Below are 13152 nucleotides of genomic sequence, written 5' to 3'. Positions count from 1 at the left end.
TGTTTTCACGTAATAGAAAAATCGTAACATTAATTCACATTTAGCTCCCCCCCCCCTCAAAACTACTTTTGTGGTTTGTAAATAAACCGATAATTCTCCTTATGTTCTTTAACGTCTCTGCAGGTGTAAGCGTTCTCCGTGCTCTCTCTCAAACCATGATGTTAGGTCAGACGATTTCGTTCAATGGACGTAGGACAAAAGAGGTCACTGGTCACAGCGCATGCGCAGGACCTCGGACATATATCCCCGGGTCTTCGCCTGTTGATTCAGTTGCCTTGTGGACCCTGCGCGGTGTGGGTGATCCGGTCTCCTCCCGTCAGCCAACCGCTCGAAAGGCGTGGTGCGAAAGGCGTGGTGCGAAAGGCGTGTGCGAAAAGTGCTCTGTATATCCCACCCTTCCTCAAAGAATATTGACCTTATTTTCCCCCCCAAAAAGAAAAAAAAAAAAAAATAAAGTATTCATACCTTGAATCATGTGAAATGTTAAAAGTATCATAGTTATTTTTTTTTCATACGGATTTATGGCACTGTAAGGGAAAAGCAATTTGGCCCTCACAATGTTAAGGCGGAAGTGTATAACCATCTTGTTGATGCGCGCAGCTCTGCTAGTTCATGGAACCACTGGGAGTGCAGGTGAGTGTGTGTGTGTGTGAGTGTGAGTGTGTGTGTGAGTGTGTGCGTGTATGTGTGTGTGTGTGAGGAGGGGAGAGGTAATGTCCGTGGTGGCACTAGGGTCATAGATAAGAGGAGCGGGACTTAGTACGTGGCACCAGAGACACAGATAAGAGGAGAGGGACTTATAGAGTAGTGATAAGAGGAAGACGCTGTGCCTTTGATGTGAAGAGGTTCGACACCCGCGTCATTAAGAAATGAACTATGTTGTGCTCGGGGAGGAACAGCAATTACATTACGTTACGCGAGAAATACAGGACGAAGCTTTGGCAAGACTCGTCACATAATTGTCCTCTGGAGGTACTACTTGTCATGATGTATTAGCCATGACTTTCCATGAAGTACAGTCCATAAGAGCAAGTGGGAGGGAGACGTACCATGAGTTGTTATTGACGGATATCCTACCGTCTCATAAGAGAGATAAATGTGACGGGAAGTTGGTAAAGGACACAGCTGATAACGATAGCCAGGGACGTCCCTCAAAAGCCCGTCATATCGGTTTGATAATGATAACATCCGTGACTCACTAAGGCTTCCTTCGAGAATGCGCTAGTCTTTGACGAGAGAGGAGAAAGAAGGAGGAAGCTGTATGCTAGCATCCTATCCTCCCCAAGAGTAAAACCGAGACGGATATGATCTGGCAGAAACATCATGATGTCAGAATATCAATCTTAGGATCTTCACGTCACAGTAAACTAGAATTTTCAACGGAGATGTTGTCGACAGAGGGAAGTGGGACGGTCGTCCGAGAGCGAAAAACATGATCTTTATGGCAACAAATTTCGTGGCCAAAGAATCAAAGCGCCAGTTATTTTAAAACATGACTAAAAGAAATAAATTTTTCTCGTCTTTGAATTTTGTAGGATGGATTTCGATCTTTGTATATTTCTCATTCATGATATGATAATTACGTACGTGTGAAAATAGATTATATTTCTTTTATTTACATGAAAATAGATTATATTTCTTTTATTTACATGAAAATAGATTACATTTCTTTTATTTACGTGAAAATAGATTATATTTCTTATATCCGCATGAATGATTAGAGTCAAGAGGTTATAATAATGTAACGAACATATATCAGTTACAGTCAGCATACTTAAAAACCTCTATACAAGAATAAACAATGTACAATCAATGTCATAATGTCCCAGATGCTCATCTGTCGTCCCGAGCATCTATACATGTAAACCTACATTTACAGCCAGTGACAATTAGAAGTGAGTGAATCTCTAGAATAAAAATGGGAGAGAGAAAAAATAATGGCGACATGATTTTCCTATTGCACAGTATGGCCGCAAACTTGTGTATATGGGTAGCAATCTTAGACCGAGGGGGTTGAGTATGTACATTGCCTCCGTTAGGCGGACAGTCCAAATGCCGTCAACTCCTTTCCGTATTTCCCCTTTCTAGACGTTTATATTCTTCCTTTCATCCTTATTTTCCTTTCCCTCTAATTTGTCTCTTAGGATATTATTGATACCTTTAACAGCAACAGTTCAGTGCCGTATATATATATATATATATATATATATATATATATATATATATATATATATATATATATATATATATATACACACACACTGACGGAGGTGGGTGTGCGTGTATGGTCTTCGAACCATCACGACCGCCGAAGAAGTTGGTACTCAAGACTTTACGATTTGAGGTTCGAACACGACGTTGAGGGTCTTAATAACCTTGGCATTTATTTGGGGCTGAAGCCTAAATAAACAACCACCATCTGTAGACTCATATGCCAGACACAATCATATATAATTACGTCTATCACATCACCACAGTCTATCGGTATACGATGGCGTAATACGAGAGAGAGAGAGAGAGAGAGAGAGAGAGAGAGAGAGAGAGAGAGAGAGAGAGAGAGAGAGAGAGAGAGAGAGAGAGAGAGAGAGAGAGAGAGATTTGTGGGCGGGTGTAAGCAGTGAGTTTAATAGCAGGATAATTCTGGGTGATATATTTGAGAGGCCATCATAAAATTCCCTTCCATAATGCCTGTCATCCATTACGCCTGATTATTCGCATACAAAAAGGAACGTTGATCAAAATTCTTATATATTTTTGTCTCTGTAATTATCATACACACAGCCTCCTCCTCCCCCATCTCTCTCTCTCTCTCTCTCTCTCTCTCTCTCTCTCTCTCTCTCTCTTATGACTCAAAGATAATATGATAATGATAATAATGATAATAATGATAAGGAAAAGGTATTTCAGGAAAATAACTTTGATGACATGTTTTCTTCTTCTTCTTCTTCTTAACCTTCGATCTACTCCCTTAAGATATATTTGGTCGAATATATCATCTCTTCATCCCACTCTCGCATGTAAAGATACGACAAGACCAAGGTTAAAATGGCCTATTTTCAGTGACAACCCGTTTTTCCGGTGTGCCATTATTGGCACAGGTCGGATATGCGCGTTCGGGTATGCTGTAGCTGGCTCAGGTCGTGTGTGTGTGTGTGGTGTGTACTCGGGGTGCCACTGTTGGCTTAGGGCGAACAGTGTGTTACCGTAGCGTAGCGGGTAATGATGTAGATATGTATATGTGATGAAATGCTTCATCTCAAATAAATCCGAATAATAGACCTACATTCCATCATCTATCTTATTCATGTCATACATTTAGATTCTGATGAATAGCCATTAAGCCTACCTATGTACCAAAATCTTTGATGTGAAACTTTTAGGACGTAGATGGAAGTTTGAGGACAATGTTTTCAATCCATATTAGTAAAAATAATGAAAATGAAAGAAAAATAATTAATAATGATAATTAGAATTGATAATTTCTGTAACATGAGTCATCTGGTTGCCCTTTATCAAATATCAAATCCTCAAATCCTCAAAAAAGGATTATCTCTTCCCAGGCGTTGAGGGTACAAGGTTTTCCCTGTGAAGATAATAAGTCTTTTCTTTTTTTTCTTTTTGCGCCTATCAACGGCAAGGGTCAATAAGGCAGTTCAAAATCAAGCTATGACCATTCATCAAAAAAAAATTCTATGACGCTTTCTTAAGCAGTTGCGAGCTACAGTTAGGACCACGAATGCTGTCACTACATTTTAAAAATTCTTGAAATCTGTGAATCTAAGTATTACTGTAAGGTTCACTTGGTTTGTACTGTTGACTGGTCCTGCTTGGGCCTGTCACAATCTACGATACATCGCAATCTTTCAGGCGAAAATATGTCAAAAGTGTTATATATATATATATATATATATATATATATATATATATATATATATATATATATATATATTTTTTTTTTTTCTTTTTTTTATACTATTCGCCATTTCCCGCGTTAGCAAGGTAGCGTTAAGAACAGAGGACTGGGCCTCTGAGGGAATATCCTCACCTGGCCTCGTTCTCTGTTCCTTCTTTTGGAAAATCAAAAAAAAAAACAAGAGGGGAGGCTGGAAATCCTCCCCTCTTGTTTTTTTTTTGATTTTCCAAATATATATATATATATATATATATATATATATATATATATATATATATCCCGAGGAAGTATTGCACTAAATATTGATATAAATTCATTTACCATTAACCAGAGCACAACTGAAAGCATATATATATATATATATATATATATATATATATATATATATATATATATATATATATATATATATATATATATTCAACGTTTGACTATATTATAGTTACAGTATAATCATAATGAATACCTAGGTGTCTTTGCAAAACTGCTTTGCTGAACACCTGAGTCATCTAGTTAATTACGAAGGTAACCCTTTATCAAATTATAATTAATGCCCATTTACTCTTCTTTACCGTGTCAGCATAATTCATTTGTCTTAAATGTTGAAGCATGATATCAAGTGTTAAGGCATTTATAAAGTTTTTTATTTTGTTAACATACTTATTACAGTATAGTACATATCTAATGTAGGTTTAATCAATCTCATTTTTACTGGTAGTATAAGACCTTATAGTGTTAAATACTGTATAGAAATATTCTATGTATGTATGCTATAGAATGTGATGATGAACCATACCATAAGCCATACACATGTTCATGTTGAAGGTTCCATTAAGCCCACAGTCACACACGGGTCGACCCATCCTAGCCATGGCACTCGGAGAACACACACACACACACACACACACACACACACACACACCCGACCTGTGTCAGTGATGGCACCTCGAGAACACTAGAACACACACCCGACTTGTGCCAGATATAGCACTTCGAGAACACGAGAACACACACCCGACTTGTGCCAGAGATAGCACTTCGAGAACACGAGAACACACACCCGACCTGTACCTGGGACAGCACCTCGAGAACACAAGAACACACACACACCCGACCTGCACTAGGTTATTTATGAGGAGTTGAACCTGTTGAAGAAGGATGATCCATGTTACACTCTATCTTAAGTATGTTCTTAAAGACGCTAAGAGAGGTTAGGGGTATACATAATGTAAAGTATAATCAAACATCACTACTTTGATATTATCCTTAATTGGTTTTCAGCTTTTTTGTTTATATATCCTTTTGCATACCTTATTATATCCCCGTTCATAAATGCTGCTTATACCCTTAGATATAGTCTTAGATATACTTTGACATACTCTTAGATACCTTATCAGTTTACATTCACTTGGAGATATGATCTATACAATCAGATCGCTCTCCTGAGAGCCAGCTTTTGTTTCACTGTATCACTTCAAGTCTTCTTTGCAACTTCTCTCGCTGTCGTGTATTGTACATCTGACACATCAGATTTTCATTCTTTGCTACAGTAACTGTTTACAGGTGTGCACCATCCATTTCATCCATTCTTTATCGTATTTCAATTTCCTTCTATGTTACGATATATATTATAATGACAGCGCATGCGCATCACATCATAACCCTATCATCATTTGTCTTTTAATGTCCAATCTAATCTAAGATCCTTTCCACATTTAAGTCTTCAGATAACCCATTTCTATTTCTTACTTTCTTCTCTATCCAAGCCATCGTAAATTCTCCAAAAATTTTGCCCTTACCTTCACCACCACCTCTTCAGATATTCTTTTATTATTTTTTTTCAAATTTTCGGTAACTAACACACTGGCTTTTATATTCTTCCTTATACTTTTCCTTTCCCGCTTTTTCCTTTGCCTCACTAACGTCCACATTACGCACACTCAAACTGGGTTGTTCTACTCTGTTTAACTGTTCTCTGCACCTCTTCATTTTGTAATGTTCATATCTGAGTCACTTACTCAGCTTCACGGATCACCTGAATCGCTTCCTCCGCTTCCCGAATATCACCTGAATCGCTTCCTGAGTCACCTGAATCACTTCCTCAGTTTCTCGAATCACCTGAATCGCTTCCAGAATCACCCGAATCACTTCCTCAGCTTCTCGAATCACCTGAATCACTTCCTCAGCTTCCTGAATCACCCAAATCACTTCCTCAGCTTCCTGAATCACCCGAATCACTTCCTCAGCTCAACTGCTGTTCAACAGATCTGTGATCATCTCTCACATCATCTATGCTCACTCAAATCTTCAGACGAAGTTACCAAGAATTCTACGTACCTTTCATGCATATCTCTAGACTTTAATGACACATCTTAGCTTCTCAGTAAGCATTCTGGTTCGAATAGACGTGTGGTTCTTCATCATTATATTCCCGGGGATAGGAAAGAACAATTACAGGCCACGTATCTCCTGTGTGTCGTAGAATGAGATTAAGAGATGCAGAAACGAGGGTTAGGAAATCATCCCCTCCTGAATTATTACTTTCTGAAAGAAGGAACAGGAAAGGAGCCAAGCGAGGAGTTTTCCTCCAAGGTTCCGTCATCTGTTCCCGACGCTCGCTCACGTCAGAAAACGGCGAACAAAGTAAATAAAACTTTCTTTTTTTTTCTACCAAGTTCTGGCAGTTCTATTCTTTACTAGAAGGGCGAAAAATAATCTTCCTACATGTTTGTATTGACATATAAACGCTTTCAACTTTATAACGTTTACATATTGATATACCTAATGACTCTCAACATACAGGCACCCGAGTCGAAGTGTATTATGCAACACCACAAGCAACATCTATGTTTATTTTATTGGCTGTCGACCACTAAGTTGTCCCAAGGCCAGAGACACTTCGTTTAAGGATTTCAGTTCTATTCACTAAGGTTTGGTTAAAGGCTGGACCGGTCCGAGCGTTGACATAGCATTCCTATCTACCATAAACCAGCCACTTCTCGGAGTGTAGAGGGTCTGGTGTTGTTTCCAGTACCTATGGCAGGTGTCCTACGTATGACGACCGTATTGAACAGACTGAAGATTGAGGAGAAAAGGGCATGGAAATAAGGATTGGGATATCAGAAACACGAAGTAAACACTGAGGAAAAAAAAAAAGGGTGATGAAAAGAAGGGGTGGGTGGGTGGGTTAGCAGAGGGGATCAACAGGGAGGAAGAGGAGCACAAAAGACATATTAATAGATGGTGTGCAGATCGTCTTTCTGGTTCTGGGATCTAATCCTATACTGTAGTAGATCTTGTGGGAATCCTGTCATGTCCGTGTGGTACTGCCCGGATAGTCTTTTTTTCCCCCCAAACATATTCAAATACGTAAATATAAGTATACACTAGCAGTTCTCATCGGGAAATTTAGCGGTGGAGGGAGATACAACCCCGGAAATCTACCATGATAGGAGGAAAAAGACTCAGGGAGCTGAAGACTTTGGTAAAGGTGTCCTTAGAGAGCGAGGGCTCTTGTGAGCGCAGAGAGAAATGGAAACTTTGGAAAAGGTTATGTAGATCCGGGGGTTCAACCCGAGTGATCCATTGCTTTAGGTGTCTGGGCTTTAGGCCTCTCAACTGCCAGGGTCATTACGGCCAGCACCAGTGGATAAATTCTTAAACGCCTTCTTCAGGCGTTAAGGGTAAAGTCTACGACCACGTACATTCATATTATGCATTGGCCAATTCCACCGTTGTTAGCGAGGGATGAAAAAGTGTCCTCAGAGAAATTAGAAGTTAGGGACAAACGATGAGCAGAAGAATATAGTAGAACAGAAAATGAAATACAATAGAAGTAATGGTATATCGATGTTATTTGTCTGAGAAAGAACATTTGTACAAAGAAACACGTTGGAAAATATGGGGAAATTGAACAGAAGAACCTTTGATATCAGAGAAGGAAATCCTGAAGAGAAGGTATATGACCAATCTAGCTAACGGAAATGATTTCAAACATATATATATATATATATATATATATATATATATATATATATATATATATATATATATATATATATATATACGTACATACTCATGATCATGTCTAAGTCATGTTAATACATTATCATGCACTGAAGACAGGCAGGTTCTTAATCGGAAGAAAGAAAGCAAAATAAAACCCGGCCTAAAGTGGGGGAATCGGTGCTGCCAGTCGCCAGCCTAGCCGAAGCCTCACGTCGCTCTTACTCTATTTACGATCTGGTGAACATACTGACGTCGGGCGAGGAGTGGCAAGGCAGCAGTCTCTCACAAGGATTACAGGCAACAGCACGGGGAGCTGCCAGCGATTCCTCTCCCGTATATAAGACAAGTTGAACGGAAACTTCAATCAATGATTTTGTTAAGAGAGAAACGGATGATATATAATCTCTCGTTTTTTTTTTAACCGCCCATCAAAATTAGGTGTAGGTGATTGAATCTGATTGGATACAATGTTTGCTTAACAAATTCCATATATTTTCTCTATGAGGGTTTTAGCAGCAGTGGTGGATTAAGGAGCAAATGGGTCATAGGCTGAAATTTTTGCGAGTCTCCCATATTGTATACAGGCAAAAATACTTTAAACAGACAATACAACACTTTCAAACATCACAAGGACCACATCCTATATGTATACTGGTACAGTGTAACTAAAAGGTAAATACATATAATTTCAGCTTCATATTCTTGTATCAGGTTACTGAAGTCTAGGTTTCATATAAAACCTTGCTATTATTTACCACTGCAACCGTCCACCCTCTCCTTAGCCACTGCCCTAGAATTAATATTTCTTTTTTGTATACCACTAACTACACGTCCATGATGTCAGTTTCACTCCATTATCCTGGGTATAAATGTCTTTGTACCCTCTACAAATGGGCCCATCGTAGCTACTTACACTGGAGATTATTAACGATATTCTTTTCTTCGACGCTGCTCAAACTGGCTCTTGCTGTGCTCGGTCGATTGGGCCAGACTTATGAAGCCTAGCCCGCACCATCTACCTTTGGTCATTCATTAGCACGCTTCCCAAATGCTTCCTGCACTTAATACCGTAAATGTATTTGTATAAAATAAAAAATGATAATATGTGATGCCTCAGTGTATTTTAGCTCTTAAATATAACATTTTACTAAATGACATGATTATCTTAATCGTCAGGAGCCAAAGGGGGAAAAAATAATTCTCCACACGAGCGGGATTCATTATGGAAATATGACGGCAACCGAGAGTAAAAGAAAAAAAAAACAAAAACAATCAGGCTGCAAAGACTAAAAATATCTTCATGTAGGATTATGCACAAATACATACCTTAGCACGCAAAAGAATTACATTATATGTATATATTACGAAGTATCAAAAGCTGATTTGATTAGTGTCGACCGAAACAGATATATGGCAAGCTTAGATTTGCCTGATTTCATTCTTTAGTACCAGATACTATCTCGTGTAGTAGACATTTTCCTTCGCTTATGGCGAAGTTCTGCAACGCCCGTCTATAGATCGAGCGCGTCTGGATGGTATTCCAAAGCAGGGTTGGATTCTAAGATGGTGACGGAAGTAATGAGCAGAGTGATAGTTAAAAGGGGTTTATAAAGGGATTATACTTTAAATGCTGTAAGGTTATTTTTATTTAATCTTAACCCATATTCTTACGAATATCACTTGTTTTCTCTCTAATTCATGTTGTGATTTTTTTTCTTTTTTCCCCCCCTCTGGGTCAAGGATTGAACACCGCTGTTTTTTCATCATAGAAATACTACGGTAACATTCTTATAAATTTCAGTTCTTTAAAAATCTTGTTTTTCCATCATAGAAATACTACGGTAACATTGTTATAAATTTCAGTTCTTGAAAAATCTTGTTTTCGTCATTATTTTTGACCTGTCCAGGAAGAGCGATGTAGGTGATGGGAGTTAAATACTTCTAAGCAGAGGATCAAAGTAACCTAGAAAGCTATGACTTTGAAATCTTAGAAACCTAGAATATTTGGAGTGACGAACACTGTACCACGAAGACTGCGACTTGTCAACCCCCGAATAAGATTGGAAAACTTCTTGACGACGTAGGATGGAGTTTGCGCTGAGTATAATGAACCTCAGAATATATACAAACCATCTCGAAAACCAAATACCCAGCTCACGTTTCTGTACATTATACTACGTGATGAAGGCGAGGACGACACACACACACACACACACACATCTCGCTATACCAGTGAGGGATACGATTCGTGTTGTTTCAGCCATAGTTGAACTCAAGATGGGAAGGATAAACATGGATTACTTGATGATGTTTTATATTTTTCAGTTGGTGATGATTGTCTCCCTTGACGCTGACGACCATAAAGACTGACAGATGATATGTAATCCAACCGACCAACCAACCAACCAACCAACCAACTAACCATGGCAACAATGCCTTACACAATACACACATGCCTATCTGTATGAACCCACGACATGGCATGACGCAGCGTCCGTCTTGTGCCAGTATTGGCACACCAGGAACACACCCCCGACCTGTGCCAGTAACAGCAAACCCAAGAATAAAACGGACCGAAATTGAGAGAGCCACACACACACACACACACACACACACACACACACACACACACATATAAATAAATAAATAAATGAATATATATATATATATATATATATATATATATATATATATATATATATATATATATATATATATATATATATATATATATATTATACTTAATCGCTGTTTCCAGCGTCAGCTTTTCAAACCTTTTCATGGTCGACTTATATCAAAACAAATGTTTCTGTTGGGAGAGTCGATGGGACTTGCTCAACCACTGGAGGTTGATGGATCTGAATATTCGTCTATAGACGTTGATAGATCTGAGTGCTCATCCCTAGGGTGGGGTAGGGAGGTGGGGGGGGGTTGACTGCCTTTTTCTTTTTTTTAAACCCAAAGTTTGATGGACTGTAATGTACGTACCGCTGGAGGGAAGGGTGGAGGGAGGTGGAGGGAGAGGGAGGGACTGATAGACTTTGAGTTCTCGTCCTCAGAGGTTGATGGACTCGAGGCCGTCACTCCTGGAGATTAACAAAGAAGAAGGGCTCTTGGTCGTTGATTCTGTAGACCTATAAATTATGTAGGTAAATATTCATCTTCTCAAGTTGAGGAGGGGGGAAAAAAGAGGACGGGGGGTGTAGTAGTGGTGGGAAGAGTAGGGGGTGGAGATGGTGGGCGATGGGGGAGGGGAAGGGAAGGGAAGGGAAGGGGTGGGTGGAAAAGGTATAGATATTTAGAGAGAGAGAGAGAGAGAGAGAGAGAGAGAGAGAGAGAGAGAGAGAGAGAGAGAGAGAGAGAGAGAGAGAGAGAGAGAGAGAGAGAGAGAGAGAGAGAGACACCGTTAACGATATTTTTCCAATGAAGCGCTGGATGATGATCATCATAACGACAGACAGGTTCAAGTTACTGGTAATGTTAGCACTAATGGGGGATGTGGGTGTGTGTGTGGGGTGGGGTGGGGGAAGAAACACTCTCTATATAACGTTAAGTACATGTCAGGACACGGGAAACACTCACTCTTCATATAACGTAAAGTACGTGTCACGAAAGGATATTATCATGCTTCGGCAAAAACCCACCTGTCTCTAGTATATAAGCGGATGATACAGCGCCTTATATATATATATATATATATATATATATATATATATATATATATATATATATATATATATATATATATATATATATATATATCTTAAATGGAAAAGAAAGTGGACGCATCTCGAGGTATCACACACGCATCCCATTCTCGCGATTTGTAACGGTATAAATTCCAGTGTTGTTGCTTCGATGTCAGCAGTAGAATAGAAAACGTGGGTCGGACGTTAGGATAAATATCGCATGTTTACATATCGTTATACTAATGGGGGGGTGCCAACCTCCTCTCATTTAATACAAATCGCTACAATGTGTTAACATTTTTTAGCTATTTCTATGAGGCAATACGCCTAGGAGATGCTAGCGTTCTATCATTCTTTAATGCGATAATTCTTACGTAAAGTAACCTCATAATATCTAATTAGTATGATATAAAAGTAAAATTAATTTGTAGGCCTTCCTGAAGAATTTATAGTGTGTGGACTCGCATTAACACAAAGCACTAGGATCGTAAACGCTGCAGTACTGATCCAGCTTACTCCTTGTGTATACTGAGTTAGCACGACTCACACTTAACGCACTGAATTGGATATTTAATGTGCGGGTTTGTTTCAGATGCTTTCTGAACTCTCAACAAAAAAAGAAAATTGTTGGCTTGGAAGTGATTTTCTTTTTTTTCTTTTAGGGGAGACCAAACCAATATTTTGTGGAATTCTAAGCATTCTGAGAATGTATTTACATTAACTAAAATAACTGCTAATATTTAGAAGAATTTTGAATATCTTTAGAATGTATTATAATCTAAATGAAAAGGAGAAACTTTCGTATATACCTTTTAGTGGATGGTACGTGAGATGTATTTATAAGTTCTCTTGTACTAATACTTTCGTCACAAGTATGCTCCTTGTGTCACTCATGTAATCAACTATATCCATTCATTACTTCTTGTCTTTTAATTATTACTTTTAACATGCAGAGCTTCCACGAATAAATAAAAACTGGTCTATCTCTAGCGACAATGATTGAATTACAAGTAAAGACATCATGTAAACGCAAGAAGAAGAATAAGAAAAGTAAATGAGTGAAGGGGACGAGTCGAGGTGGGATGATGCGAAATCTACTTCTCAGCTTCTGTTGACCATATGCTAAACTGGACTCATAGGAATATACTTGATCACGCGCAAAATTGTGATCCTTTCCAATATATATATATATATATATATATATATATATATATATATATATATATATATATATATATATATATATATATATATATATATATATATATATATTGGAAAGGAGATAATTTGCTATACAGAGTAAAATGGAAACCACACTTATTTCGTGATAGGAATCGTGTTATGAAACGTAATTTACAGTTAGAATAGCACTGTAATTTGACAATGGGCAGTTAGATGGTTGTCAAATGCCAGTATCTTACTGGACAAGAATTCTAGTCTTTCTCAAATGTTTAAATTTGGAGTGATCATACTATACAATCAACATACAATGATTCAAGCCCAGTTTGTAAAAACTTTTTTAGATACTGATATCAAAATTAT

General features: G+C 38.3%; 1 protein-coding gene across 1 annotated transcript in view; it reads left to right on the top strand.

Annotated features, from left to right (window-relative positions):
- Positions 1-291: 291 nt before the first annotated feature.
- The window catches only part of LOC139755571 (lachesin-like), a 162569-nt gene continuing 149708 nt past the window's right edge, over positions 292-13152 (top strand). The window contains exon 1 of the mRNA XM_071674049.1: positions 292-633. Within this exon, the coding sequence (XP_071530150.1) occupies positions 558-633 (76 nt within the window). The 5' untranslated portion in view covers positions 292-557. The remainder of the gene's footprint in view (positions 634-13152) is intronic.

The sequence above is a fragment of the Panulirus ornatus genome, chromosome 19 (genome assembly GCF_036320965.1).
Source record: "Panulirus ornatus isolate Po-2019 chromosome 19, ASM3632096v1, whole genome shotgun sequence".
NCBI lineage: Eukaryota > Metazoa > Arthropoda > Malacostraca > Decapoda > Palinuridae > Panulirus > Panulirus ornatus.
Note: the sequence above shows the minus strand (reverse complement) of the source record. Positions and strands in the feature narration are given on the sequence as shown.